We start from the raw sequence: 27,639 nt of genomic DNA on the forward strand, positions 1-27,639 counted from the left end.
TCTACATCTCCAAGGGTTGGTCCTTGTGAAGGGAAAAGATTCAGAAGGAAACCCGCCCCTGGCCCTCATGCCTCTGATTGCCCAGATGGCTGTGGGCAGATTCTCAGTCCTCAATTTTTTCACCTGTGACCAGGGGAAGGGGGCTCGAACCAGGTAGTGAGTCCGAGGGATGTTAACGTCAGTGCTGCTGGAGGACTGCGGTCTCCCAGGACTGGACCTCCAGCAGAGCATGGTTGCCTCCTCCTGCCCCCTCCAGCTGAGCTCTGCAAGTGGCCAGCCCCCCCATTCCCTCAGCAGGGGGTTAGCACTCATTTCAGCTGAGTTCCCTCTCCGCATCCAGCTCCTCACCTCACCAGGGCAGGTCTGGGGTACGGGCCGGCTGGTTGGAGCCCCAGAAGCCTGGGCAGTCAAGGGGTGGCCTAGGGCCTGGCAAACAAATCCAGGATGTGAGTATGAACCGGAAGCTCGGCCAACCTCCCAGCACTGCCTTCCTGCCCACTTGGTCCTGCTCCTACTCCCGGAACAGGTCCCCACCCCTCCATGCTGCGCTCCCAGGGAGTGGTGGCTATGCTACTTTGAGCCCTGCTAGGGACCTATTATGTGGGTGTGCTTGGGGGAGGGAGGAAGATAAGGGAAGAGGTTGAACTGATAGAGGGTGTCAAGAGACCCCTGAGTTGGCCAGCCACCCAGCCAGAAGTTTCTCCCAACAACCGCGCCCCTCCCCTCAGCTGAGAGAGCTGACATCAGCTGGCAAACCTGTTTTCCCAGTTGTGGGTCTAGGCCCGCCCAAGGGAGCACCCCCTTTCTGCCCTTCCTTTCTCCTCACAGACCCCAGGTTCAGACCTGCCCGCCCCCCTCCCTCTGTGGGCCCTGCTCAGCTGGGGGCCACAAGTGGGGAAGGTGGCTGCAGGTGGCTTCCGAGGGAGGAAGGAGGGCCAGACTGCCCCTGGACATCACTTAGTCTGAGCCCCTCGGGGCCCTGGTGGGGAAACCAAGGTGGGGTCATACCAAGGTCATGGGACACGTTTGGGGTAGAGTCCATCAGAGCTCCAACCCGGTCTCCCTCCTGTGTTCCATTGCCCAGGAAAGGTCTAGTCCTGTGGGCAGGAGGCCTCTGGTGGGTCTGCACCCTGGGATGGCACAAGCGGTTTCCTCTAGTGTGGAGCCTTCTCTCTCCCGTTTGAGGGGTCTGTTGTCTCCTGTCCCCCTGACCAAGCTGGACCTCAGCTCAGGCAGGTCCCCATTTTCACCCTCACTGTGCTTGCTGCTTGGCAGTTTCCCCACACCCCACATTTCGAGAGGCCCCTTGGGTATCAGCTGAGTGGCTGGATGCAGGACGCAGGCCCCACAGCAGTGACCGGCCGCGCCACAGGAGGCTGGGTTCGGGCCTTGTGGGCAGAGGGGATAGGAAGCCCAGGAGCAAGCACCTGGAGAGGCCAGTTGTGGGGGGGGGGCTGGGCGATGGGCGGGGCTTCCCCAGGGAGGGCTAGGAGCGGGGCTGGGAGAGGAGAACTGGGAGCAGCACCCAGCAGGCTGGCCGCTGGGCAGCATGTAAAAGTTATGCACAGTAACATGCAAATGAGCAGCCCCTCTTTGGGCTGGAGCGAAGTGTTGTTCAACAGCCCCCCAGTGAAAGGGAGCGCTGGGGGGCCTGACGCCTGGGTCACTCAGGGCCACAAAGGTCAGGACAGGACAGACATTCAGGTTCCAGGTGGGCAGCCAGGCTAAACTCTTCAGTTCTGCCATCGAGGACTCAGGGTTCCAGGGAGGTCAGGTCAGAGCTGGAGTTGACCTTGCTCTGCCCACCCCTCCCTGGTCCCTCACCCTGACTGATGAGCTCTGTTGCCTCATGGAAACCTGGTCAGGCCCTCTGCTCCCTCTGGGACCTTAGCTGGGTCATATGCCTCCCTGTGCCTCAGTTTACCCTCTTGAAATGGGAAAAAGGAAGGTAGAATAGCCTCCTTAGTGTCTGTACCTCAGAGGGGCAACCAGGGTTTCCTCTTCCCTGCGTTTATTACCAAGGCAACTGAAGGGGGCAGGACTGAGGTGATGGGGAGACTAGCACAGAGCCCAGGCTTGGGGGGGAGGGGCTGGTAATCCCTGGAGTTGTTATGGCAACTGGGGAGCTGATGTGGAAGTGTGGGGTCCCCATGGAAACAGGGTCGGTTACTATGGGGACCCTGGAAGGGAATTCTTGGTTTCCATAGTGCTAGGACAAGGGGAAGGTTAAGCCCTGGGGGGCATTATGGAGACCAGAAGGTCCACCCCTTGCAAGACCCCGTCCCCAGGTAAGGGGGAGAGACTGGCCCAGCCACCTGGGCAGTTGCACCACCGTGACTCAGTTGCCCCTGCCTCTGGCAAAGTCCCCATCTTCCTGCTTCCTTCTTTGACCTGAGGTCCTCCCAAGTCTGACCTCCAGGCACCCTGGTATAGCAGAAGCCACCTTTGGCTTGACATTGCCATCCCCCTCCTGACGCTGAGTGGGGAGACCCCCAGGCCTGAAAGAAGTTATCCTGATCAGACCCCGCCCCACCCTGTCCCATTTCTGCTTGCCTGTCCCTGGAAATGGGGTGCTCACTACGACCCAGGCAATTCTGACTAGGTGGGGTCACCCACTTCGGAGCCACAATCTTCTCTCCTTACCCTGCTCCTAGCTCTAACCTGGGGACCACCCACACCTTTCCACCTGCCTGGGACAGCCACCCCTGAGACCTTAGCTCTGCCAGTGAACCAAGGTCTGCTACTCATTGGTCACTCATGGAAGTGGGTGCGGAGAACATTAGTGTCGCCCTAGGATGCCAGGGGCTTGGGAAAGCAGAGCCCTTGGATTTGGGGAGGGAGCTCCCACTCACCTTCTCTCATGCTGGGGGGCGGGGTGTGGTTTAGAGAAGCTTTACCTGTGAAGCAGGTGTGGAGGGATGGATTTCAAGGGGCAGCTGAAGCACAAAGAGATTAATGGTAAGTAACAAGCTACTGAGTCTGAGAACCAGGGCTGGACTCCAGAACCCGTGCCCTCAACCACTGATTGGACTTGGCAGGCCTTTCCTCTGAAGTACCAGACAGGGCTGGGTCTCCAAAAGGTGCCGGCTCTGGGGAGCATTCAGGCAGAGGAAGCATGGAGGGCAAAGCGTTTGCAGACCTGTGGGTGTGGGGACAGCGAGGAGTGCCCTTCGGCTGGGCCATCCGGAGGGGAAGGAGGGCTGAGACATGAGGGGAGGCTGGAGACCTGACCTAGAGCTTGTGCTGGGGTGGGGGACTGGAGGCGCACGGGATGCCAGTGGTGGTTGAGGAATTTCTGTGTATTGCACCATTATGAACTGGCAAGAGGAGGTGACGGGGTGGGGTCGGGGTTTGAAGCAAGGTCTGGGTGTCCCCTCGGGGCAAGCCAGGGCTGGTGTCAGGCCTGGGGCAGGGCAAGCAGGTAGAGGGGCAGCACGATGTCCAGCAGCTCAGTCGTCCCTGTCCCCCGACAGACAGCACCCCCACCCACCCATCCATGCCACAGCCGCCTGCCCTCAGCCCCCCTGGGGTACCTCCTGCCGAAGGGGCAGTTCCATGCCCACCCAGGGACTGTTTGGGCCTAAGTAGCCCTTGGGAGCTCCCCACCCCCAGTACTGAGTGCCCTCAAGGCTGGTCGGGCATAAACTGGGGGCCCCTGCAGACGTGATCATGAGTGTTCCCTCCTCCCGGGGTCACTGACCTCCCACTCCCCACAGCTTGCTCCCTGGCCCACAGGGCCTTGGCACCACTTACACCTGAGCCCCAGGGCCTGAGGAGGAGCGTGGCTGCTCCTGACCTGCCGTCATGGGGCCCTGGCCCCTTCAAGTTAGGGACTGGGCTGGCCCTGCCCAACATTCCTGCTTGGAGCTGGGAAGGGGGGGAGGAGCTAGTCGAGGAGTGTGGGAAGCCCAGGCCTCTCCCAGCTCTAGACCCCTTGGCATTCAGCACTGCCACCACTGTCCCGACCCCTGCAGGGACTCCCATACCCCCCAGCACTGCAGCCGGAAGCCGTGGGGCCCAGGTCAGAGGCGGGACAGGCAGATACCCCTCTCCCTCCCTAGTACTATGCTTTAGAGACCCCTCATGCTCTCCCAGAGCCGGGGAGTCTACCTTGACTGCCACAGCCCTGAACCCAGCCCAGCCTGGACCTGCTGGACAGGCCGTGGGTGTGGTTCTAGGGACAGAAAGCCAGGGTGTGCAGAGTGTGAGGGGCCCACCCAGGTTCTGGGAGGGTCAATCCAGGTGATGGCCATGAAGAGGCCAGCAGGCTCCTGCTTAAGTACTAAAAGCCCAAGTCACAGACGGCAGTGGGGCATAGGGTGGACAGAGGCCGGGACTGGAGGATGTGACTCAGATGGAGAGGGGTGGAGACGCTGGAGAAGCAGCTGTGACTGGACTGGGGGCCTGGAATGCCAGGCTCAGTTGAGCCCTTATCCTCAGGCCAGGGTGGGGGGACGTGGTCAAATTTGGGCTTTCAGGCGCTCAGCAGAACGGCAGTGGGCAAAAGGGACCCACATTTTAGGTGAGAGATGTCTGTGGCTTGACTGGAGTGGTTTGGGGGTAGAAGAGCGGGGGGATGGTGTGGGCCAGTTTTGAAGGTAGACCAGGATCTGTGGGGTCACTGAGGCAGGGGCTACATGGTCAGCTCGGACTGGCTGGCCAGCAACCATGAGTGGCCCAGGCCTAAAACAAAGGTCTGGCCTTCAGCGTCCTCAGAGGAGTAGCTGAAGGGGTTGTAGTGGATGAGGCATCCTCTCTGGAGCCCCCCTTTTCCCCATACGCAATGGGAAATGTTCCCAAGAAATGGTCTAGGAGCCCTGGCCTACTCTGGTGTTTCAGGGTGGGGCACTTTGGGGTCCTTGAGGAGGGCCGTGGACAGAGGTAGGTGAGCAGGGAGGCGGCCAGGGCCAGAGGGCGGAGGGAGCACCAGAGGTAACTAACTGAGGACAGAAAGTCCCGGCGGCAGCGTGGGCCTGCACCTCGGTGGCCGCAGCCACTCCCTCAGTTGCCTAGGCCTCAGATCTGTGACAAATGCACAAGGAAGGTGCCCAACCACAGGGTGAGGGCTGCTCTGCCTCGGTTTCTTGTGGACCTGGCCCGGTCTGCTGGGGTCTGACCCCTTCCTTCCCTGGGGCCCATTCAGTCCCTACCCTGTGGTCAGGAGCCTATAGGCAGCAGAAATGAGCCATCCACTCAAGGTAGTTCTGGAAGTCCTTGAGTTGAGGTCCGTGGCTGCAGGGACGCAGCACCTATGATGTGTCCCTTGCCCCTTCAGCCTTCTCCAGTCTGGGCCCTGCCCTACCCCCTGCCCCTGGGAAAGAAATGCGCCTTCTGGCCTCAACTGGTTCATGGGGAGCCGCAGATGAGGCCAGCACTAGGAAAGGAGGGCGGGGTGGGAGGAGGAGCTCCAGGCCACCACCCACTCTGTGTCTGGGAGGGGCTTAGAGGCGAGAGGAGACTGGGGCTAGGCGAGGGCCTACTCAGCTGTGTCCCTGGAGCAGAGACCAGTAGGGCCCAGCAGGGAGGCCAGGACACAGGGGAGGGGGGCAGGGCAAAGGTATGACTGAGTCCTCCATATCCACTTCATTCCCTAGGCCTGAGGTGTTGGACCCAGGTCAGGTAGCTGTGGGTGCCTTGAGTGAAGGTCCCTATAGCAGCAGGGATCAGAACCTGTCTCTAGACTCCCAAGTCCAGACCTCATGCCAGAAAAAGGGCAGGCCACACCCAGGGCAGTGTGACCCCGCCCCTCTGCACTCCAGGCCCCGCCCCCGGTGCTGGGCCCGGTCCTTCACAGCTTCTCCTGCAGGGCCCTGGGTGCCCCGGGGGGGCCCCCCCCACATCCCTGCGGTCTGCCGGGAGGAAGCGGCCCCCCTCCCCCACCGTGACTCTGCGCTTCCTGCCCCCGGCGGGGCGGGAGGGGACGTTTCCCGTTCACACCAAAGTTTCCCTGGCGGCGGACGCCCAGACTCGGGCTCAGCCGCTGCCCCTCTTGCCCATGGAACCAGCTTTGGGGCCTGGGGTCCAGGTAACCAGCCAGGGTGGGCATTAGGTTCCCAGGGTGAAGTAGGGCATTCTGCCTGTGCGTGTGCATGGGTCTGCCCGGTCCATGGTGCGCATGCAGCATGGGATCCACAGTCAGGGAAGGTCTCCTGGAGGTGGTGGCTGCTGAGCTGGGAGAAGGTGCAAGGCCGAGGCCAGCCCAAGGCTTTGGATCAGGGGTGGCTGGTGGGTGGAAGACCTTCAGCCCCAGCGCCAGTGTGGCCCATAGTCACATCCCGGAGTGTGCACACTTAAGCCCCTCCCCTGGCCGTGTCAGGCTTGCCCGAGTCCCCAAGGGTTAGGGAGGTGGGAGCTGGGAGAAGCAAACAGGGGGCCTTGGGAGAGTGGTCAATATGCAGGGCAGCCCTCTGACGCTGACCTTCAAACTTCCTGTCCTCCCTCCTGCCCTACGCATCCCTCACTCTGTCCACCTGCACTGCCCTGCCTCCGATCCCTGTCCACGGCACCGGGTCTGCCCCCTGCTTCCTCCCCCTACAGAAGGACCTGGGCTACCTGCAGCAGTGGCTGAAGGCCTTCGTGGGTGCCTTCGAGAAAAGCATCTCACTGTCATTTCTGGAGCCACGCAGGTGAGGCTGGATGTACCTGGAGGGCGGGGACGGGGCAGGGAGACCGAGGGTCCTCGGTGCCCTAGCGACCCCCCTCCCTGCAGGCCGGAGGAGGCAGGCGCGGAGGTACCGCTGCTGCCGCTGGACGCGCTGCATGTCCTGGCCGAGCAGCTGGACGAGGGGGACCTGGAGCAAGCCTTGCTGCTGCTCAAGCTCTTCATCATTCTCTGCAGGTGGGTCCCCGTTGCCCTCTCCAAGGCGGGTGGGCAGCTCCGGACTGCGGGCTGGAGGCGGGGCGGGTGTATTCCTGGGACCTCTTTCCCCATCCCCTCCCAGGAACCTGGAGAACATAGAGGCGGGCTGGGGCCCGGTGTTGGCGCCCCGGGTGCTGGCCTTGCTGACCCGGTTGATGGCAGAGGTGAGGTGGGCTCTAGCCTGGGGGGGCGGTGGTAGGAGGTAGCCGGGGCCCAGCTGACCATCTGCCCTCTCCCCATGCCTGCAGCTGAAAGGAGCCCCAGCATCGCAGGAGGGCCGTGGGCTGCTGCTGGAAAACGTGGCCCTGCACGCCCTGCTCCTCTGCGAGGGCCTTTTTGACCCCTACCAGACCTGGAGGCGCCAGCACAGTGGGTGAGAGCCGGCCCACCATGGAGGGCCTGGAGGAGGCTGGGGAGAGGATGGGAGGGGGGTGGAGGGTGGAGGGGGCCCAGGGGTAGGTGGGAGGGGCGGAGCGCCTGGCCTCACCCGGGGCGCCTGGCCTCACCGGGGCCCCTGCCCATTCCCTACCCATTCCCTACCCCCACCCCCAGGGAAGTCATCAGTTCCAAGGAGAAGAGCAAATACAAGTTCCCTCCAGCTGCTTTGCCCTGTGAATTCAGCGCCTTCTTCCGAGGTCAGGCCCCGCCCCTGCCCCTTAGGCCCCACCTGGCCCCACCCCCAAACCTGAACCCCTTCCTGCAGTTCCCCATCCTGGAGGCCGGAGGGATGGGACACCCTTTGTGGTGTCTGCCAGCAGGGCTGGGAGCACCACGGGAAGCCAAGGGGGCTTCCAGAGGCGAGGGAGTTTAGGGGCAGAGAGGAGAGAAAGGGCAGGTCTGGGCGAAATGAGTAATTTCTTTTCGGGGCTGGAGTGAAGGCCTCCCATAAGGTGGGGGAGAGCAATTTCTTTCCCTCTTCCCTCCCACCTCCTGGGTTCGAAAAGCCACTTGGATCTCACTCTGATCTGGACCATCTTCAAACTCCCTGGTCCAATCCCTTTACGCCTGTAGGCGCCACCCTTCCTTTAGACAGCGTCTACACCATCTCCGCTTCTTGCTCCCACGGTCCTGGAGGAGCTGAGCCCCAGGACATCTCTGGCCCCTGGGGACCCTCTTCTCTTGGGTCCCCTCTTTTCCTCTCATCAGAGGGAAGCTGGCCAGGACATTAGATGGGACGGGGCAAGATGGCCCTGGACTGGGGGGCAGGCCAGGCTTGGTGAGGCGGTGGCCTGTCAGCACAGAAGGTGACTGAGTGTCCCTGGGGTGCCCTATGTTGCTGCAGGCCTGGGGTGTGGAGCAGAGGCAACAGCTCCGAGAGGGGAGACACCCCCTCCCCCCTCCCCCCAGGGAGCTCCTGCCTCCATTCTCCCACAACCTGAGCGCTCTTCTCAGAACAGACTGGATTTTGTTCCTGTTGCCCTCAGTCCCTCGCTGGTGGCCTGGCATCTCAGGAGCAGATCCTGCTCCTTCCACAGCCTCCCTTTCCAGCCCCACTTGTCCTCTGCACCCTGTCCTTTCCGTCCCAAAATGCAAGTAGCTATTCCATGTCTTTCCCTACTGTTTCCTCTCCCTTCCCAGGCCACCTGCACTCTCAGGCTTCAGCTCAAATGCCCTGTTCCCAAGAGCTGGCCCACCCCATCCCACCTGAATCTAGTGAGCCCTGCTCTTGCCCCCCATCCCCCACCATACACACCACTCATGTGACCCAGGGCTGGTCCCTTCTGCTCTCTGAGTTTCACTCTGTGGCCTGGCATCCTGTCCAGCTTTGCTGGAGTGGGGCCAGGTGGGCCTCCCACATAGGAGACCATGAAAGCCCCTAGAAGTCCCCAGCGGGGGCATGGGTGGGGGTGAGGGGCATCTGTATGGAAGATACAGCAAGGTCCCCAGAGCAGGTCACAGGAAGCTCCAACCGTCACAGGGTAGCGGGACCAGATTTGTATCTGAGAAGCTAAACCCTGGGTTGCCATGGGGAAGTGGGGTGGGGTGTGTGTGTGCTTACCCTGGGGTCCCCACTTTGGAGATTAAGGATCTGGGGGACTGGCTAGGCTCTCAGGGCAGGACCACATCCCCTTCAAGCTCCCCAGAGAAGGGCCGTGTCTTCCCTAGACCCCCTGGCAGAGAGCCGTGACATTTTAGAACCCCAAGGACAGAACTGGGTCTTTTCCCTCACATGGGACGTCCCAGCCCTCTCCTGCCCACCCCAGGGCTCCTCCCTCTTGGGTAGTTCCTTGCAAGCTTGGTGACGTCCTCCTGTCCTGCCCACCCACCCTGTCCAGAGAGCCTGCAGGAAGCTGATGGCCTACCTCCCATGCTGTTGCTGTGTCTCGTCCACCTCTTCGGTGCTGTCCTTGCAGGAGGGAAGGTAAGCCAGGAGGAGCCTGTGGACCAGAGGGTGGCCGCCTCGGGGTCTCTGCTGGTCGAGCCCCTTGACCACTGCCATCTCTGCCCACGCCTGCAGGAGAACGGGCAGATGGCCGTGAGCGCTGGCTCTGTGCAGGGCCTGTTGGGTGTGGTACGGGGCTGGGACCACGGGCCGGCCCAGGACCCCCGCCTAGTGCCGCTGACGCTGGAGGCACTCGTGGGGGCCGTACATGTCCTGCATGCCAGCCGCGCGCCCCCTCGTGGGCCAGAGCTCCGCACCCTGCTTGAGGGCTACTTCCACATCCTTAATGCCGACTGGCCGGCGGGCCCAAGCCCAGGCCCTGAAGAGGCCCTTGTCACCCTACGGGTCAGCATGCTCGGTGGGTATGGGCTCCCAGGCTCTTGGGGAGGTGGCTCCAGCAGGGGAAGGTCTGAGCGATGATGGAAGGCAGGACTGGGCAGCGTAGGAAGAAGGTGTGAGGCTGAGCGGCGAGGTCGCTGACGGGGTGGGAGCGGGGCTGACCCGAGACCCCTCCACAGACGCCATCCCCAGGATGCTGGCGTGTGAGGACCGGCCGGTGCTGCAGGCCACCTTCCTCAGCAACAATTGCTTTGAACACCTTACTCGCCTCATCCAGAACAGCAAGGTGGGCAGGGCCCGGCTGTGGGTGGATGGCCTGAGACCCCGAGGCTGGGGAACCACTTGTGGGGGCTGCACTGCTGCTGAGCAAGCCTGGGCTGGACCGGGCTGGGGGTTTGTGGCGAGCGGGGCGGCCTAAGGCTCGGGATGGCTCTGCACCCCATAGGAGGAAGGACCTACGCACCCCATGCAGAAGGACAGGAGCTGCCCTGGCCCCTTGTCCCTCTTTCCCCAGCCCCAAGTCCAGGGGCAGGAGGAGGGCCCCGCTGTTTTAGATACAGTACCTACTCCTGCCCACTTACCTGCCCCCTGCCCCCCACCCCCTGGCTCTGTTCTGAGCAGGGCATGGGCAGCTCTCGGATCCCTGCCTTCCTTAGTGCCTAGTGGGGCTCTCTGCCTGGGTCTCAGGGCACACATAGCCTTCCCTTGGGGGCAGAGTCCTGGAAGCTGCCCCGGTCCTGCTCTAACCGCCCCCCCATCTTCCTCCTCTTCTCTCTCCTCTGCCTCCTCCACCTTGTGCCCTCCCCCTTCCCCACAGCTGTACCTGCAGGCCCGGGCGCCCCCTGAGGGGGACAGTGACCTGGCTACCCGGTTACTGACCGAGCCCGATGTCCAGAAGGTACCACCTTGGGACCGACCTGCTCAGGCACTCACCTCCTTGGGCACCCACCCCCTGCGGCTCCCTCTTTGAGCCCTTCCTGCCTATGCAGGGGGAACGAGCAGATATGTGTAAGGCCTGCTGTGGCCTAGTGATGGGGCTGGGTCCCCCATGCTGTTTCACCCACCTTCCAGACGCTTATCTTAGGGAATGGGCAGGAGTGATCCGTACCCTACCTAGTATTAGTATTGGGAGCTAGGGTTTGGCTTTGCCAAGCTGGAAGGAACCTTCGAAACTCAACCACCTACCCCCCATTCCCAGAAGGGGAAACTGAAGCCCAGATACTAAGGGACATGGCTGTCGTGACTCACAGAAAAGGAGGTTCCCCCACATGGGCCCACTTCTTCCCATGGATCCTTGTAACGGCCTTAAGCAGGTCACTGGGAATCCCTCATCCCCTTATGATGGGCTCTCTGCCTCACCCTGCATGGGAGCTGAAGAGGCAGTAAGCTGTCAGGGGCTCTGCATGGAGAACCCTCTCTCTGGGGGCTTAACACCTGGGCCCCAACCCCTAGAGGCCCCCCGGCTTTGTCTTCGTGAGGCAGCCCCCTGTGGCTATTACTCTTACCTGTTTTCTGGGAGCCTGCATATCTATTATTCTACAAAGCAGTCAAGGCAGCTGAGACCCCTGGTTTTTACAAATAGGAAACTGAGGCCTGGGGAGGGGAAGAAGGTTGTGCGAGGTCACTTGGGGAGTCAGGCCCCATGGAGCCAAAATACAGCCTAGCAATCTGGCAGCTGTGGACAAATTCTCTAAGCCCTCCTGACCCCTCCTCAACCCTCTGGGGTTGAGGCCAACCCAGACCCAAAGCCAAGTGAGCAACATGCAAATGAGCAGCATGTTTCCAGCTGTCAGGTTCAGCCAGAGTGAGCCTCAGTGTCCCCACCTGGATCTAGGGGTAAGGGGGAGGGTAGGACTCAAAGGTCTCGAAGGTTCTTCCGGTTCTAACCTCCTGTGATTGTCCCTAAATTTCCCAACCCCCTGTCAATCATCATGGGTGATGGAGCACTTGCCTGCACATGTGTGTCTAGCTTGGGTGGGGATGGGTGGGGCCTGAGGCCTGTAGGCCTACCAGGCAGTGGGGGACAAAGGGGGTACGGCGAGAGGGTACCCTGTTGATCCGTCCCAGGGAGGCCCTTCCCGGTCTTGGTTTCTTCCCTGGCCTCTTTGTCAAAGTGGGTCTGGCCAAGCTACCCGGAGAAGGCCCTAGGGTCAGGGTGAGGGTCACAGTAGTCTGGGCGAGGAGTAGAAGGCCTGGCACCCCACTCCCAAGGCTTCCAGCCAGCTCGGCTACGCACCTTGGGACACCTGCTCCTGGCCCTACAGCGGGAGCAGGGGGCCGCGGGCTGTAACATGCTGGCACCTGCTGCTTCTGACTGCCCCTCCCCACCCCAAGGTACTGGACCAGGACACAGATGCCATCGCAGTGCACGTGGTCCGAGTGCTGACCTGCATCATGAGTGGCTCCCCCTCGGCCAAGGTGAGGACACTGCGGTCTGGCTACCGTAGGGGTGTGGGGTAGGGGTTAAACTGCCCACGTGTCCCCAGAACTGGTCTGGTTGGTGGCTGTTAGAGCGAGGGAGCTGAGGAGGCGGGCATCTTGCCCTGGGGGGTGCAGCTCAGCGCTGGCAGCTGGATCTCCTGGGTCGGGGCTGGACTGGGGAGGATACTACTTGTGGGCCAACCGCCATCTATAGCCTTCCGAGGGAGGACCCTTACCCCCGCTTCCATCCGCAGCCCCTTGCCCTCGCTAGCACTGCGACCCAGAGGCAGAGCCAGGTGGGGGAACCTGGAAAGATGCTCCTTCCTCCAGAGTTTCCGTGGGGTGTGGGTTTGCCCCGGGGCCCACGTACGTGCTCCCTTCTTCCCCACGCAACCCTGCACAGGAGGTGTTTAAGGAGCGCATCGGCTACCCTCACCTGCACGAGGTTCTGCAGAGCCACGGCCCCCCCACCCACCGGCTGCTGCAGGAGCTGCTCAACATGGTGAGGGCCGGGCGTAGGCTCAGGCTCCCAGGGGTGGGCAGGACCGACTCAGGGTTACCACGGAGGGTGAGCTCCCCACCTTGGGGGCTCTGGTGGCTGTGGGCAGTACGTACCGTGACCCGTGGCCCCGGGATGTCCGACCACAGATGTCCCTGGGCTGAAGATCCGGGGCATGGGAACCAGACCCCCAGGTCATCCTGGGAACATGCAGTCGGGGTTGAGGCCAACCCGGACCCAAAGCCAAGGCTCAGGGCGTTCACGGCGCCGGAGGCCTGTCGTAAATGCTGGTGCGTGTGCTCGCGCCTCCGACTTTCCTGCGCCCGAGCCGCGACCTGCGCAAGCGGGATGGAGTAGCTCGCGTTGCTGTCCCATCGAGACGCGGCGGTCCCCTGCTAGCTGCCCGGGAGCCGTCACGTTCTCTCCACCCACAGGCTGTGGAGGGCGACCACGGCAGATGTCCACCGCCGCCGGTCGTCAACGAGCAGCCCGTGCTGCTGCTGGCACAGTGGCTCCCGGCGCTGCCCACGGCAGAGCTGCGCCTCTTCCTCGCCCAGCGCCTCCGGCGGCTCTGTGACAGCTGCCCGGCCAGCCGGCGCACGTGCGTGCAGGCGGGGCTGGTGGGCCACCTGCTGCGCACGCTCAGCGCGGGGGGCACCTTGGGGACCCACTGCCAGGAGCAGCTGTTGGCGCTGCTGCAAGCCTTGGGCCGAGTGTCCCTGAGGCCCTCGGAGCTGCGCTGCCTGCTGCGCCCCCCACCGGCGCTGGACTCGGGGTGCGCCGGGACTGAGGCCCGGAAGGCCAGACACGCTGGGGCCGTCCTCCGTGCGTTGTCGGGCATGGCCCGGCGCCAGGGCCCCGCGCGAGCCCTACACTACTTTGACCTCACGCCCAGCATGGCGGGGATCATGGTACCCCCCGTGCAGCGCTGGCCGGGACCCGGCTTCACCTTCCACGCCTGGCTCTGTCTGCACCCCGCGGCCGCGGCCCCCGGCCCGGCCCCCTCCCGGCCCCCCCAGCGGAAGCAGCTGTACAGGTAGGTGACTGCCAGGGAGCGGGGCCCAGTGCTAGGGCTGAGCGGGGACAGCAGCCGACGTGACTGGCTCGGCCTGCCCCCAGCTTCTTCGCCAGCAGCGGCTCAGGGTTCGAGGCCTTCTTCACGGCAGCTGGGACGCTGGTGGTGGCCGTGTGCACCCGGAAGGAGTACTTGACCATGAGCTTGCCGGAAGTGTCCTTTGCCGACTCCGCCTGGGTGAGCCTCTCTCCTCGTGTGGCCCAGGGGGCTGGAGGAGGCACCAAGTGCCAGCCCCCAACCTGATGTCGTGGCTTCCTGTTCTAGCACTGCGTGGCCATTGTCCATGTGCCTGGGCGCCGGCCCTTCAGCCAAAACCTGGTCCATGTCTACAAAGACGGCCAGCTGGTCAAGACGGCACCCCTTCGCTGCCCCTCCCTCAGTGAGGTGTGCCAGGCGGGGTTTGGGGAGGCCTGGGGTAGCTGGGGCATCTTGGACAGGGTGAGGCCTGGAGTGTCCCCCCTCCCCCCAACGTAGGCCTCAGACTTTAGCCTCTGGGGTCTGTGCGGCCGTGGGGGTCCCCGTGAGGAACTGGCTGCAGGTGGAGCCCCGGACTTTGTTGTGATCTGACCACTTCCCCAACCCCGGCCCCGCAGCCTTTCTCCTCCTGCTGCATCGGCTCTGCTGGGCACCGCACAACGACCACCACCACGGGGCTGCCTACGCCACCAGTCCCCGCCACCCTGGCTCCCACTCACCCCTCCCTTTCCCGCTCGCAGTCGGTCCCGGCCACCGCAGGGCTTGGCTGGGGGTCCGGGCTGGTGGCCCCCCTGCAGGAGGGCAGCATCAGCTCCACCCTTGCAGGCACACAGGACACCCGGTGGGGCAGCCCCACATCCCTGGAGGGTGAGCTGGGGGCCGTGGCCATCTTCCACGAAGCGCTGCCTGCGGCGGCCCTGCGAGCCTTGTTCACCTTGGGTATGCAGCACCACCCACTGGGCCCTGCCCCGGCCCCAGCCCAGACCTGGGGGGTGGGGGCTCCTAAAGGGCCCGGGGCTAGAAACTAGGGGTCCAAGAGGGCGAAGGCATCCCTGGGGGTGTATGTCCTCTGATCAGGCAGAGAAGAGGCAGGCTCTGGGTGGGGTTTGGCCAGAGGCCCAGCCAGGTCTGAAGCCCCCTGCCCACCCCCCAGGGCCCACGGAGATGGCACCCTTCAAGCCCGAGGGTGAGCTGCACGAGCTTAGCACCAAGCTGCTCCTCCATTACTCACCTCAGGTATTGGGGGTGGGGCAGTGGGCTCGGCGCTGCTACCTTCCCCTGCCCCCCACACTCTGTGTGCCACCTCCTCTTCTAACTGACCCTGGCTGCCTGCGCACCCCCTGCCCCCAGGCTTGCAGGAACAACATCTGCCTGGACCTGTCCCCCGGCCACGGGCTGGATGGCCGCCTGACGGGCCACAGGGTGGAGACCTGGGATGTGAAGGTGCATGTGCGATCGGGAGCGCGGGCACACGCGTGTGCGGGGCAGGCTGGGGAGCCGCCCCGGGCCCTGCGAGGTCACTGGAGGGGCCCGCTCAAGAGATCCAGAGTCCCCTGGACCCAGCTTCCCAGACTGGACAGTCAGCCGGGGCGGAGTGGGGCAGGAATGGCCGGGAGCTGCCCTCCCACAGCCAGCCCTTCCCCTAGGATGTGCTGACTTGTGTGGGAGGCATGGCTGCCCTGCTGCCCCTGCTGGAGCGAGTGGCCTCACAGCCCCAAGAGGCCGAGGCAGGTCCAGCTGAGACACATGACCTCGTGGGGCCCGAGCTGACCTCTGGCCACAATACCCAGGGCCTGCTTCTCCCACTGGGCAAGTCCTCAGGTAAAGTGGCCCCGGCACCTGGCTTAGGGCGGCGAGGGAATCTTGGCACGATAAGGAGGCTGGAGGGCCTGGGCCTGTACCACTGGCAGGCCCTTGACGCACATCTGTCCCCTTCGTGGTGGCCAGTAGAGGTGCGCATGGAGAGGAACGCCGTGGCTGCCTTCCTGCTGATGCTGCGGAACTTCCTGCAGGGCCATGCGGGGAACCAGGAGAGCCTGGTGCAGTGCCAGGGGCCAGCCATCATCGGAGCCCTCCTGCGCAAGGTGGGGCAGGCGGCGGGGGCCTTGCCCTGTCTGGCCGAGGGGACTGCGTCAGGGGGCTAAGGAGGGGAACCTGATGTTGTCGGGGAGAGCCTCCTGGGAGAGGGGGTGGTATCTGAGCGGGGCCTTGCCAGGCTTGGCAGGGTTTGGCTGACGTCCCAGCCCCCACTGGGGCAGGGGACCCGCCTGGCAGGCTGGGAGCTTGCACCTCAGAGGCAGTGGGGGGCCGCAAGAGGGCTTTGAGCCGGCAGGATGCTCGTGTCCGTCCGCCTGTGCAGGGCAGGGTGGGTTCTGGGAGGCTCGGTGGCACCCAGCCAGGGCCTGCCCCCTCACCCTGGCTCCTTCCACTCCAGGTCCCCAGCTGGGCCATGGACATGAACGTGCTCATGTCTGCCCAGCTGTTGATGGAGCAGGTAGCAGCCGAGGGCAGCGGGCCCCTCCTATACCTGCTCTACCAGCATGTGCTCTTCAGCTTCCACCTCTGGAGCCCCAGTGACTTTGCCGTGCGCCTCGGTAGGTGTGGGGACTTGGATGGGGGGATGCCACCGGGCGGGGTGGGGGTAGAGGTTCTGAGAAGTTAGAACCCCGCTCTGGGCCATCTGAGGGGCCATATCTGCCCTGGGGGGGATCTGGCAGGGACCTGGCCCTGAGTCCTCTGATGATGCCCATTCAGGCCACATCCAGTACATGTCTAGCATAGTCCGGGAGCACAGACAGAAGCTGCGGAAGAAGTACGGGGTGCAGTTCATCCTGGATGCGCTGCGCACCCATTACAGGTGAGGCCGGTGGGGGCAGACGGGCCGTGGGGCTGACACAGCTGCCTCTGGCCTTGGGGATGGGGTTCGGTCCCCCAGCTCACCTGCCCACTCTCCCTGCTCTCTCCCCTCCATTCCCCTGCGTCCTCCTGGCCCTGGGCGGCTGCGCCTGTGGGGACCGGCCCAGCCCTCCGCGGGAGCACCCCCTAGCGGCCGACGACGTGCGCACAGTGCAGACTTCCCTGCTCGGCCTGGTGCGGGAGTTCCTGGCTCGGAGCTCGGCCACCGAGGACATGCAGGTGGTGCTTAGCTTTCTGGCGGCGGCAGCGGATGATGGCCAGGTAGGCTGGAGGCTGGCGAGGGTGGGACCTGGGTGAGGGGTGGGGTGTGGACCGCGGCGCGGGGAGCAGCCGGCCCAGAGGAGACTTTGGATCCGCCAGGTGGCGGGTGTGCTGGACCTGCTGCTGGCGCTGCTGCAGGGCTCTCCGGCCCAGGAGCCTCTGGCCGTCTTCCTGGTGGAGCAGGGGAGCCTTGAGGTGCTGCTGGCTCTGCTGCTGCGGCCCAGGGCGCTGCCCCAGGTGCCCGACCGAGTCTGCAAGGTACACCCCGCCTGCCCCCCACATCCCATTTGCCGTGGCCCCTGCCTAAGGGCCGGGGAGGTGGAGCGGGCGCCTCTTGGAGCTACAGTCCTGCGTGCTGCCTTCCCCCGTCCAGTCACTCCTTCCCCACGATGACAAGCCCCCTATGACCTCCCCCCGCCGGCCCCCCAGATCCTGCGCAAACTGCAGCAGAACGAGCGCTTACCTGAGCGGAGCCGTCAGCACCTCCGGCTGCGAGAGTACGGTCTGCAGGGGCTCATCGCCTGCCTGCCGGAGGGGGCTGCTTCCCCCCAGCTCTGCCAGGGCCTCTACAGGCTGTTCCTGGGGGCAGGTACCACCCTTCCACCCGCGTGAGACGGGGCCAGGAAACGGGCCAGGTGGATAGAGGGAGGGCGTTGGCACAGGGGCCCAGGCTGGGCCAGCGGGGAAGCGAGGTCCCCCTCCTGCGGTCAGTCCCTCAGGGCCTCTCTGCCCATCCTCCCAGATTGCCTGAATCTCTCAGATCTGTTGGCCGTCGTGCAGCTGTCCCTCCAGGCAGACCTCAGCGTCCGCCTGGACATTTGTCGCCAGGTGAGTATGGGGGGGGGTGACAGCTTGCGGAGGTGGGGGCTTCGCTCTACCTGCCCGTGAGGAGGCCTCCCCTGCAGAGGCCCTAGGGTGGGAGTCCGGGGGCAGACTGCCGGACACGTCCCTCACCTGCTGTGCCCTGGCCCGGCAGCTCTTTCACCTCATCTACGGACAGCCAGACATAGTGCGGCTGCTGGCCCGACAGGCTGGCTGGCAGGACGTGCTGACCCGGCTGTACGTCCTGGAGGCGGCCCCAGCCGGCAGTCCCCTGCCCTTCTCCCCGGAGCCACCCACCTCCCCAGAGCCAGCCTTAGGCCAGCCACCCACCGAGTCGCCTGAGACTTCGGACGTCTTCCTGCCCTCGGAGACCCCCAGCCCCGACCCTGATGCCTTTTACCACGCTCTCTCCCCGTTTTGTACACCCTTTGACCTGGGCCTGGAACGGGCCAGCGTGGGTTCGTGTAACACGGCCGGCGGCGGCAGCAGCAGTGGGACTCTTACTCCGGCCAGCCAGCCCAGCACCCCTTCCCCGCTGGATGGGCCCCGGCCCTTCCCTGTGGCCCACGGCCGCCACAGCTCCAGTCTCTCCAACGTGCTGGAGGACGGCAGCCTCCCAGAGCCCGCCATCAGTGGGGACGATACCTCAAATACCAGCAACCCTCAGGTGAGGCGGGCCCACTCTGGGACACCGGGCGGGCGGTATAAGCTTTCCAAAGGTGGGGTCCTCCCTGACGTCGGGGCTGTAGCCGCCAGTCGGCCCCAGTGCCGCCCCCTTGGAGCTCTCATCTGCAGTTCTGTTCCCGGTGGGGTCCCGGAACAGGACAAATGATGCCAAGCCAGAGTGGGGGCGCCAGCCAGGCTTTGGGGAGTCCTCAAGAGAGCCTGTGGGGCAGAGACTTTACAGGGCCCATGGGCAGCGTCGCTCTAAGGGCTCTGCCTTGTGTTTCCGGGTTTGGGGATGGGTTTCTGCTTATACTGTGGCATTCTTCCAGAGAATTCCAGGACAGTTTTTGGGGCCTGTGAGAACTGTGGGGTAACTTTGTGAACCCCTGAGGAACCCCAGGATCCTCCCTGGAATTCAGGCGGTGGCTAAGGCCCCTACACCATTCTTCCAGGCCCCAGGCTGTCTGTTGGCTGAATGCTGTCCCTCCTGGTAGGGACACCCGGTAGCGGTCGGCAAGGGGTGCTCAGCGGGGATAGCGGGAGAGTCTGCAATTCCCTCTCTCCCTCCCCCGCCCCCACCCCCCACCCGTGCCCACAGCAAACCTCTGAGGAGGAACTGTGCAACGTGCTCACCAACGTGCTGTTCTCGGTGACGTGGCGCGGTGTGGAAGGCAGTGACGAGGCCGCCTGGCGGGAGCGCGGCCAGGTCTTCTCGGTGCTCACCCAGCTGGGGGCCTCAGCCACACTTGTGCGCCCACCGGATTGCATCAAGCGCAGGTGAGGAGGCCACCTGGGAGGGCGAGGGGCCTCCGGGAAGCCTAAGGGTGAGGAAGGCGGTTGGACAGACCCCCGCGTCCCTCATCCCTCCCCAGCCTCCTGGAGATGATGCTGGAGTCAGCCCTGACCGACATCCAAGAGGCCCCCGGCGGGGTCCTGGCCAGCCTCACCCAGCAAGCACTCTGGCTTCTGCGCCTGCTGCAGGACTTCCTGTGTGCGGAGGGCCACGGTAACCAGGACCTGTGGAGTGAGAAGGTGCGGTAGCTCCGAGGCCGTGAGCCGCAGGAGTCCGCGTGTCCCCGTGAGCCCGCGGGCGTGCGGTCCGGGGGGTGGACGAGTGCACGGGCGCACTCATGGGTGCATCAGAATGGTGTCTGTGTGTGCAAACCCCACCTGGCCCCCAGCCTAAACCTTACCTTGCTCCTTCCCCATGGGCTGCTGGCCTCCTCTGATGATGGCTGCCTGGATTACGTGGCGCTGCAGCTCTTTGAAGGGGTGTGCGGTCTCCTCGACCGTCTGGGAGCCTGGCCACACCTGGCCAACGGCACCGCGGATCTCCGTGAGATGGCCCAGATTGGCCTGCGCCTCGTGCTTGGCTACATCCTGCTGGAGGACCCACAGGTGAGCCCGGGGTGGCTTGGGGTCCAGCAGGGGCAGGCGTGGGGAGTCTGGGGAGTGGCTGGACGCCACCCACGCCCCCTCCCGCCCCCAGCTGCACGCCCAGGCCTACGTGAAGCTGCACTCGCTGCTGCAGACCGCAGTGCCCATGCGACGGGAGGAGGCCTGCTATGTGCTCTCCAAGCTGGAGGCGGCGCTGGCGCGCGCGCTGAACACCTCCCCATCAAAAACCACCACCGAGGACAGGGAGCCCCCAAATGCAGCCGCTGCAGCCGCGGAACGCTGCTCGTGGCTGGTGCCCCTGGTGCGCACCCTGCTCGACCGTGCCTATGGGCCGCTGGGACTCCAGTGGGGACTGCCTTCCCTGCCGCCCACCAACGGCAGCCCCACTTTCTTCGAGGACTTCCAGGCCTTCTGTGCCACACCTGAATGGCGCCACTTCATCGACAAGCAGGTGCCTGGAGGTGCGGGCGCGGGAGGAGAAATGGGGGCCCCCGGGCCTGCATCCAGCGCTGATCTCCTCTCCCTGCCCAATCCTCCAGGTGCAGCCCACCATGTCGCAGTTCGAGATGGACACCTACGCAAAGAGCCACGACCTCATGTCGGGCTTCTGGAATGCCTGCTACGACACGCTCATGAGTAGCGGACAGCGGCGCCAGCGGGAGCGGGCACACAGCCGGCGGGCCTTCCAGGTGTGCAGCCCGGGGCCGGGGGGGGGGAGCCGCCCCACCCCTGCGCCCAGCCACCGGCGGGACTGACCCATTCCCTCACCCCCGCAGGACCTGGTGCTGGAACCTGCGCAGAGGCGGGGGCGCCTGGAAGGGCTGCGCTACGCGGCGGCCCTGAAGCAGCAGGCGGCGCAGCACTCCACCGCCCTGCTGCACTGGGGGGCGCTGTGGCGTCAGCTCTCCAGCCCCTGTGGGGCCTGGGCCCTGAGGTGGGCGGGGCTCGGGCGGAGCCCGGTGGGGGCGGGGCCTGGGAGGGCTGGAGGGACCTGGACCACCGGACAGGGTTTGGGGCGAGGCCGGGGAGGAATGCGGACTTCTGCAGACTCCCGTGCCCACCCGTGCCCACCGTCCCGGACGTATCCGCAGGGACCCACCTGTTCCGCGCTGGAAGCTGTCCAGTGCCGAGACATACTCGCGCATGCGTCTGAAGCTAGTGCCCAACCATCACTTCAACCCTCACCTGGAAGCGAGCGCCCTGCGCGACAACCTGGGTGAGAGAGGGTGTCCGGAGCGGGATCTGCCCAACCCCCTAGCCCTGCCCTGCCCAGCTCTGGCTGAGCACCCCGGGGCCCACTGCAGGTGAGGCCCCCCTGACCCCTACGGAGGAGGCCTCGCTGCCTCTGGCAGTGACCAAGGAGGCCAAAGTCAGTACCCTACCAGAGGAGCTGCAGGAAGACCAGCTGGGCGAAGACGAGCTGGCTGCGCTGGAGAAAGCGTGAGTGGGGCTGCAAGAGCGCGGACCAGGAGTGGGGAGCAGGGCTCTACTCTGATGCGCGCATGCCTCCTGTGGGACTGATTCCTGAGCCACTTCCTCTTCGGTTACGGGGCTGAACACCCTGAAGGGACTGTCCAGAGTCGGGTGGGTGGGGGGGGAGAGCCGTCCAGCAGAATCGGCCGTGGCTCTTTCACGACGAGGCACCCCAGGGCAGGACTGAGAAACACAAACTAGACCAAGCATGGGGGCCCAAGGGAGTGGGCAGGGGCTGAACAGGGGGAGCCAGGGGTAGGAGTTGGTGTCCTGGCAAGACATTCAGAGGCCCAGGTTTGGGGCTGGGGACCGGGGGTCCGTGGGCACTGGAGCCTGGGCAGTTCCTCCCTCTCCTCTGCGACTTGATGTGCTTGGAGAGTGTGGTCCTCGGGCTTATCCGGAAGGGGGTCCCAGAGCCTTGAGCCTGAAGTGGGTGCCGGCCCCCAGGATGCAGGCGGTGGAACTGGACGAGCAGCATGAGAAGCTGGTGCTTTCTGCGGAGTGCCAGCTCGTCACGGTGGTGGCTGTGATCCCGGGGCTGCTGGAGATCACCACCCAGCACGTGTACTTCTACGATGGCAGCGCCGAGCGCGTGGAAACGGAGGAGGGTGCGTCCTCCTCGGGCTGCCTAGAAGGACGGCAGGGCGTGGCTGGGGTCTGGTGGGGCCGGGGTGAGTGACTGCTGCACCCAATGTCCGTCGGCACAGGCATCGGCCACGACTTCCGGCGCCCGCTCGCCCAGCTGCGCGAGGTCCACCTGCGCCGCTTCAACCTGCGCCGCTCAGCGCTCGAGCTCTTCTTCATTGATCAGGCCAACTACTTCCTCAACTTCCCGAGCAAGGTGGGCGGGACCGTAGCCTCGTCTCCCTACCAGGCCCCCAGGCCCCAGCCCTGCCCCATCCCACCCCACACCCAGGTGCGGAACCAGGCTTACTCGTTGCTCCTGCGCCTCCGACCCCCGAGCCAAGGCTACCTAAGCAGCCGCTCCCCCCAGGAGATGCTGCGTGCCTCTGGCCTCACCCAGGTGAGAGACCTTGAGGGTGGGGGGCGGGCAAGGCCAGGGCCCTGCGGTTGGCAGGAGTGCTGGGCAGCCCAGCTGACTCACCTCTTGCCTGCCCCTGCCCCCCAGAAATGGGTCCAGCGTGAGATCTCCAACTTCGAGTACCTGATGCAGCTCAATACCATTGCGGGGCGGACCTACAACGACCTGTCTCAGTACCCTGTGGTGAGGGTCCGCTGCTTACCTGCACCCCTGCCCCTCCGCTCTGCGGGCCCTGGTTCAGCCCGGTGTGGGCGCTGGCGGTGGGCCAAGTCCTAAGCCTGGCCTGGGGGGGTGCTGCTGACACCTGGCCTCTGTTCCCTGCCCCCCCCACCCCCAGCCCTACCCCCCTGCCCCCTGAAGGGAATCCTGTTCTGGCCTGCTTCCCCGTGGTCCCTCCAAGTGGTGCGGCGCCCCCCACCCCGTGGGCTCTGCCCATCTTCCTGAGGGTGAGGGCAGGGCAGGCTGGGCAGGTAGGCCATCAGGACCCTCATGCAGCTCCTTCCCTGGGTGGGCGGCCAGTTCCCCTGGGTCCTGCAGGACTACGTGTCCCCGACTTTGGACCTCAGCAACCCGGCCGTCTTCCGGGACCTGTCCAAGCCCATCGGTGTGGTGAACCCCAAGCATGCCCAGCTCGTGAGGGAGAAGTGAGCGTGTGGGCGAGGCCGGGCTTGGGGGTTGGGATGGGCGAGGGCAGGGCTTCTGCTGACTCCCCTCCAACTGTGGCTCCAGGTACGAGAGCTTCGAGGACCCCGCGGGCACCATCGACAAGTTCCACTATGGCACCCACTATTCCAACGCAGCAGGCGTGATGCACTACCTCATCCGCGTGGAACCTTTCACCTCCCTGCACGTCCAGCTGCAGAGTGGCCGGTGCGGCCCCGGGCGGGGGCGGGGGGGGGCTGGCAGATGGCAGGGCTGAGGGTGCGTTGCTGCGGATGAGGGGAAGAGGCAAGGGCGTCCGGGCGTCCCGGGCCCTTCGGCTCTCTTCCAGCCCCCTTCCAGCCCCCAGCTGCAGCTCTCCTTCCTCGTCCCCGTTCCCCGCCCCCCTCACTGCGGCCTGTGCCCCTCCCCCAGCTTTGACTGCTCCGACCGGCAGTTCCACTCCGTGGCGGCAGCCTGGCAGGCCCGCCTGGAGAGCCCTGCCGATGTGAAGGAGCTCATCCCGGAGTTCTTCTACTTCCCTGACTTCCTGGAGAACCAGAACGGTAGGAGCTGGAGTGGGGCTGGGGGGCCCCTGGGGCAGAGCGCACAGGCCGGGCCTGGCCAGGGATGTGGGTGAAGCTACAGCGAGACCGCTCACCCCGTCCTCTGGGCCAGGCTTCGACCTGGGCTGCCTCCAGCTGACCAACGAGAAGGTGGACGACGTGGTGCTGCCGCCGTGGGCCAGCTCCCCCGAGGACTTCATCCAGCAGCACCGCCAGGCTCTGGTGAGGAGCTGAACATGGACGGGCGGACGGCCAGGGCTGAGGGGCAGGGTTGGGGGCGGTGGGGTGGGGGTGGAGGGGTCGGCTGTCCCTGGACTGACTGGCACCTCCCCATCCCCAGGAGTCCGAGTATGTGTCTGCCCACCTGCACGAGTGGATTGACCTCATCTTCGGCTATAAGCAGCGGGGACCGGCCGCGGAGGAGGCGCTCAACGTCTTCTATTATTGCACCTATGAAGGTGGGCGGTGCCCTGGACTCCCGTGGGGGCCGGGCCACCACGAAGGAGGGCAGAGTGCAGAGGGCACGGGGCAAGTCCTGACCGCTCTGCCTGCCTTGCCCAGGGGCCGTGGACCTGGACCACGTGGTGGACGAGCGGGAACGGAAGGCTCTGGAGGGCATTATCAGTAATTTTGGGCAGACCCCCTGTCAGCTGCTGAAGGTAAGGTCAGCTCGGAGGATCATGGGTCAGGGATGCCCAGGCTGTGGTGCTGACCAGCCGCTTGTCCACAGGAGCCACATCCAGCTCGGCTCTCCGCCGAGGAAGCAGCCCAACGCCTTGTGCGTCTGGACACTAACTCACCTAGCATCTTCCAGCACCTGGACCAGCTCAAGGCCTTCTTTGCGGAGGTGAGCGGAGGCAGGGCTTCATCTTCCTGCTCTGTGAAATGGGTTTAACTTCACTGTCCTTACCAACCTCTTGGGGCAGATGAAAGACCTAAATCAAGGTCACTGACGTTAGACATCTTTGAAAAAGAGGTAACGGGAGTGGTGGTGGGGTACCTTCTTCGCTGAGGCCAGGACAAGTTGTTGACCCCCCTAACCATCTCTGAAAACCTTAGGGAGACCCTAAAGAAGGAAGGCAATGTGGCCTTGGATAATTTCCCTCATGTTCCTGTTCCCCTGAGAGGGCCCCCCAGGCCTGATGTTTTTAGTGACCCCTCCTGTCCTGCCAGCAGGCTGGGGGGACGTGAAGTCAGAAGGTGGGAGGCCCAAGGTCAAGACCAAGCTTGAGGCTGAGAGAGTGGCCTTGTCCATCCCAGCTTCTCACTCCCTCACTTTCGGGGATGCCCTCCTGAAGGCGCGCTGAGCTCTCCTGACCATGTCACAGAGGGACCTCTGCCTCTGTGACCCCTAGTCTGTGAGCACTGGGGGCTGGGAGGAGAGGAAAGAACGGTGCCCCAGGTGGCAGGCAGGGGAGTGTGGTCCCCGGCTGAGCTCTGCTCTGCAGGTCATCAGTGATGGTGTGCCCCTGGTGCTGGCCTTGGTCCCCCACCGGCAGTCCCATTCCTTCACCATCCAGGGCTCCTCAGACCTGTTGGTAAGTGCCCCGCGCAGCGCCCGGCTCAGCTCCGCCCCTGCTCGGACTTCCGCCCCATACCCACCCCTGCCCCCTCTGGCCCACAGGTGACCGTGAGTGCCAGTGGGCTGCTGGGCATCCACAGCTGGCTGCCCTACGACCGGAACATAAACAACTACTTCAGCTTCAGCAAAGACGCCACCATGGGCAACCCCAAGTAGGACGGAGGGAGGTGGGCAGGGGTGGGCTCTAAATACCCTGCACCCCCGAGTTGTCGCCCCACCCAGTCAGGGCGTGGGCCAGCGGCAGGGTCTGGCCAAGGCCTCTGAGGGCCCGGGTCTTCTTTGTTGGCCTGGCCTCACCTGTCCCCAACCCCCCCCATCCGGGTCAGGATGCAACGACTGCTGAGCGGCCCGTGGGTGCCGGACCGTGGCGTGAGTGGACAGGCCCTGGCAGTGGCCCCCGACGGAAAGCTGCTGTTCAGTGGTGGCCATTGGGATGGCAGCCTGCGAGTGACCGCACTACCGCGGGGCAAGCTGCTGAAACAGCTCAACCGCCACCTTGGTATGTGCAGCCTGGGAGCTGGGGTGGCACAGGTCAGGGTAGCGGGCCAGGGAGGGGGTGACCGCTGCGTTCCGCTTGCACCCTCCCCTCCCCGTGCAGATGTAGTGACCTGCCTGGCACTGGACACCTGTGGCATCTACCTCATCTCGGGCTCCCGGGACACCACGTGCATGGTGTGGCGGCTCCTGCAGGAGGTGTGCTGGGTGGGCAGCCCCGTGGGGCCCCCATAGTCCACGCCTGCAGCCCATCCACCCCTTCTCTCTCCCACTGTGAGCAAGGCTGGGGCTCCACCACCCTCCAGCGCTCTGGCTCTGGACAAGGCCATCACTTTCCTGAGCCTCAGCCTTCTCAGGGGCCAGGGTAGTGAGGTGTCCCCAGTCCTGAGCCAGCCCTGGCTCCCCACAGGGTGGTCTCTCGGTGGGACTGGCGTCAAAGCCCATGCAGGTGCTATATGGGCATGAGGCTGCAGTGAGCTGTGTGGCCATCAGCACTGAGCTCGACATGGCTGTATCTGGATCTGAGGTATGTGGGGGTGCCTGTGCCCAGGGGAGGCCAAGTTGGCTAGGCAATGCCCCTGGAGATTAGAGACCCGGGCCCAGAAGAACCCTAAGCCGCCTTCCTTCAGGATGGAACTGTGATCATCCACACCGTACGCCGTGGCCAATTTGTGGCAGCACTACAGCCCCCGGGGGCCACGTTACCCGGACCTGTGTCCCATCTGGCGCTGGGGTCTGAGGGCCAGATTGTGGTGCAGAGCTCGGCGTGGGAGCGTGTGGGGGCTCAGGTATGGAAAAGGGGTGCTCAGCCAAGAATGGGGTAGTTGGGATTCTGTCCTTGCTGACACCTCTTGCTTCTTCCAGGTCACCTACTCCTTGCACCTGTACTCCGTGAATGGGAAGTTACGGGCTTCACTGCCCCTGGTAGAGCAGCCCACAGCCCTGGCGGTGACGGAGGACTTCGTTCTGCTGGGCACCGCCCAGTGTGCCCTGCACATCCTCCACCTGAACAAGTGAGTTCCGCTCTTCATGAGTTCATGGACCTGCAGGGTGATAGTCCTTGGCAGAGGATACTAAAAGGTGCTAGCCTCCCAGCCCCCCCCCCTCCCCCCCCCCCCCCCCCACAACGGTGGGCCTACCCATAGCCCCTTTACATGTCCATGGGCACATTCTTCAGGGCCCATCTCCTGTCCCCCCCACCCCGGGGGTTGATCTTGCCCTGGGCCTCCCTTAGCTACACACTTGTGGAAGATCCCTTTATGTATTAGGGTTTCAGTTGAGCCATCCCTTCAAATGCGACCGAGAGGGTACACGGGAGAATGAAGACACAAAGCTCCCTTGCAGCTGAGACTTCAGCTATACCCCTCCCTCCCTGCAGACTGCTTCCGGCTGCGCCTCCCCTACCCATGAAGGTGCCCATCCGCAGCGTGGCTGTGACCAAGGAGCGCAGCCACGTGCTCGTGGGCCTGGAGGACGGCAAGCTTATCGTGGTGGGCGCGGGGCAGCCCTCTGAGGTGAGGATGAGGGCAGGGCGGGCCCGATCAGGGTGGGGAGCGACGGTCCTGGCCCACCTCTCCCCGATCCTACTCCTCCCCCCCACCAATCCTACTCCTCCCCTCCTCCCCCCACCCCAGGCGCGCAGCAGCCAGTTCGCGCGGAAGCTGTGGCGGTCCTCCAGGCGCATCTCACAGGTGTCCTCCGGCGAGACAGAGTACAACCCTGGAGAGGCGCGCTGATAGCCGCCCCGCCCCACCGCGCAGGCTCCTCCCCCAGCGGCCTCCGCCCTTGGAGGCCCCGCCCAGGAGTCGGCGGGAATCCGGAGGAGGAGACCACGCCGCGGCCGTCGGCCCGGCTCCGGGGGTGGGCGGGACCCCACCCCCGCCCAGCTCAGGGATTGGTGGGCGGTTCACTCCAGGAAGTCCCGCCCCTCGCCGGCAGAGGGGCCGCCCGGCGTCTGGCACTGGCCTCAGCGGCCGCACAGCACTTTTTGCACAGCGTGGGGCGGGAGCCCAGGCTCCCAAACCCCGCGTCCCGTTGGAGCACGGGGGCCGGGCTGTGGCCTTAATCTCTAAAGGCGGCCCCCCGCTCTACCACTCTCGGCAATAAACCTGGCCTAGTTTTGTAGACGCTTCGCCTCCGAGTATGCGTGCGCGCGGCGTCTCCGCCGGCCCAGGCCACCGTCCCGGGCTCGCGTTCCCCTGGCCCAGGAGCCCTCCAGGCGTCTCGC

The 27,639-nt window shown here is 64.7% G+C and overlaps 1 protein-coding gene across 5 annotated transcripts in view; it reads left to right on the forward strand.

Annotated features, from left to right (window-relative positions):
• NBEAL2 (neurobeachin like 2) overlaps positions 1–27,582 on the forward strand; it is a 29,259-nt gene extending 1,677 nt beyond the window's left edge. The window contains exons 1-54 of one of the 5 annotated variants that reach the window (XM_032412593.1): positions 5,961–6,025; positions 6,538–6,626; positions 6,710–6,838; positions 6,942–7,023; positions 7,108–7,232; positions 7,412–7,494; positions 9,136–9,221; positions 9,318–9,600; positions 9,761–9,867; positions 10,399–10,479; positions 11,916–11,999; positions 12,406–12,504; positions 12,936–13,537; positions 13,621–13,753; positions 13,841–13,960; positions 14,170–14,491; positions 14,706–14,788; positions 14,903–14,995; positions 15,199–15,373; positions 15,500–15,636; positions 15,987–16,146; positions 16,307–16,409; positions 16,576–16,729; positions 16,829–16,987; positions 17,159–17,318; positions 17,472–17,557; positions 17,706–18,218; positions 18,816–18,994; positions 19,090–19,249; positions 19,478–19,615; positions 19,707–20,066; positions 20,155–20,304; positions 20,392–20,549; positions 20,707–20,831; positions 20,920–21,055; positions 21,536–21,696; positions 21,796–22,112; positions 22,218–22,313; positions 22,650–22,774; positions 22,860–23,000; positions 23,205–23,335; positions 23,448–23,557; positions 23,676–23,793; positions 23,897–23,994; positions 24,066–24,182; positions 24,784–24,873; positions 24,960–25,069; positions 25,244–25,416; positions 25,516–25,610; positions 25,822–25,938; positions 26,042–26,200; positions 26,277–26,425; positions 26,791–26,926; positions 27,047–27,582. In XM_032412593.1, coding sequence (XP_032268484.1) covers positions 5,996–6,025; positions 6,538–6,626; positions 6,710–6,838; positions 6,942–7,023; positions 7,108–7,232; positions 7,412–7,494; positions 9,136–9,221; positions 9,318–9,600; positions 9,761–9,867; positions 10,399–10,479; positions 11,916–11,999; positions 12,406–12,504; positions 12,936–13,537; positions 13,621–13,753; positions 13,841–13,960; positions 14,170–14,491; positions 14,706–14,788; positions 14,903–14,995; positions 15,199–15,373; positions 15,500–15,636; positions 15,987–16,146; positions 16,307–16,409; positions 16,576–16,729; positions 16,829–16,987; positions 17,159–17,318; positions 17,472–17,557; positions 17,706–18,218; positions 18,816–18,994; positions 19,090–19,249; positions 19,478–19,615; positions 19,707–20,066; positions 20,155–20,304; positions 20,392–20,549; positions 20,707–20,831; positions 20,920–21,055; positions 21,536–21,696; positions 21,796–22,112; positions 22,218–22,313; positions 22,650–22,774; positions 22,860–23,000; positions 23,205–23,335; positions 23,448–23,557; positions 23,676–23,793; positions 23,897–23,994; positions 24,066–24,182; positions 24,784–24,873; positions 24,960–25,069; positions 25,244–25,416; positions 25,516–25,610; positions 25,822–25,938; positions 26,042–26,200; positions 26,277–26,425; positions 26,791–26,926; positions 27,047–27,148 — 8,229 coding nt within the window. In that variant the 5' untranslated portion in view covers positions 5,961–5,995 and the 3' untranslated portion in view covers positions 27,149–27,582. Of the gene's footprint in view, positions 1–5,960; positions 6,026–6,537; positions 6,627–6,709; positions 6,839–6,941; positions 7,024–7,107; positions 7,233–7,411; positions 7,495–9,135; positions 9,222–9,317; positions 9,601–9,760; positions 9,868–10,398; positions 10,480–11,915; positions 12,000–12,405; positions 12,505–12,935; positions 13,538–13,620; positions 13,754–13,840; positions 13,961–14,169; positions 14,492–14,705; positions 14,789–14,902; positions 14,996–15,198; positions 15,374–15,499; positions 15,637–15,986; positions 16,147–16,306; positions 16,410–16,575; positions 16,730–16,828; positions 16,988–17,158; positions 17,319–17,471; positions 17,558–17,705; positions 18,219–18,815; positions 18,995–19,089; positions 19,250–19,477; positions 19,616–19,706; positions 20,067–20,154; positions 20,305–20,391; positions 20,550–20,706; positions 20,832–20,919; positions 21,056–21,535; positions 21,697–21,795; positions 22,113–22,217; positions 22,314–22,649; positions 22,775–22,859; positions 23,001–23,204; positions 23,336–23,447; positions 23,558–23,675; positions 23,794–23,896; positions 23,995–24,065; positions 24,183–24,783; positions 24,874–24,959; positions 25,070–25,243; positions 25,417–25,515; positions 25,611–25,821; positions 25,939–26,041; positions 26,201–26,276; positions 26,426–26,790; positions 26,927–27,046 lie in introns of those variants that run through there. The other 4 variants (XM_032412591.1, XM_032412592.1, XM_032412594.1 and 1 more) reach the window with 4 other exon arrangements.
• The last annotated feature ends 57 nt before the right edge of the window (positions 27,583–27,639 follow it).

Source organism: Phoca vitulina, unplaced genomic scaffold (genome assembly GCF_004348235.1).
Source record: "Phoca vitulina isolate PV1807 unplaced genomic scaffold, GSC_HSeal_1.0 scaffold13, whole genome shotgun sequence".
NCBI lineage: Eukaryota > Metazoa > Chordata > Mammalia > Carnivora > Phocidae > Phoca > Phoca vitulina.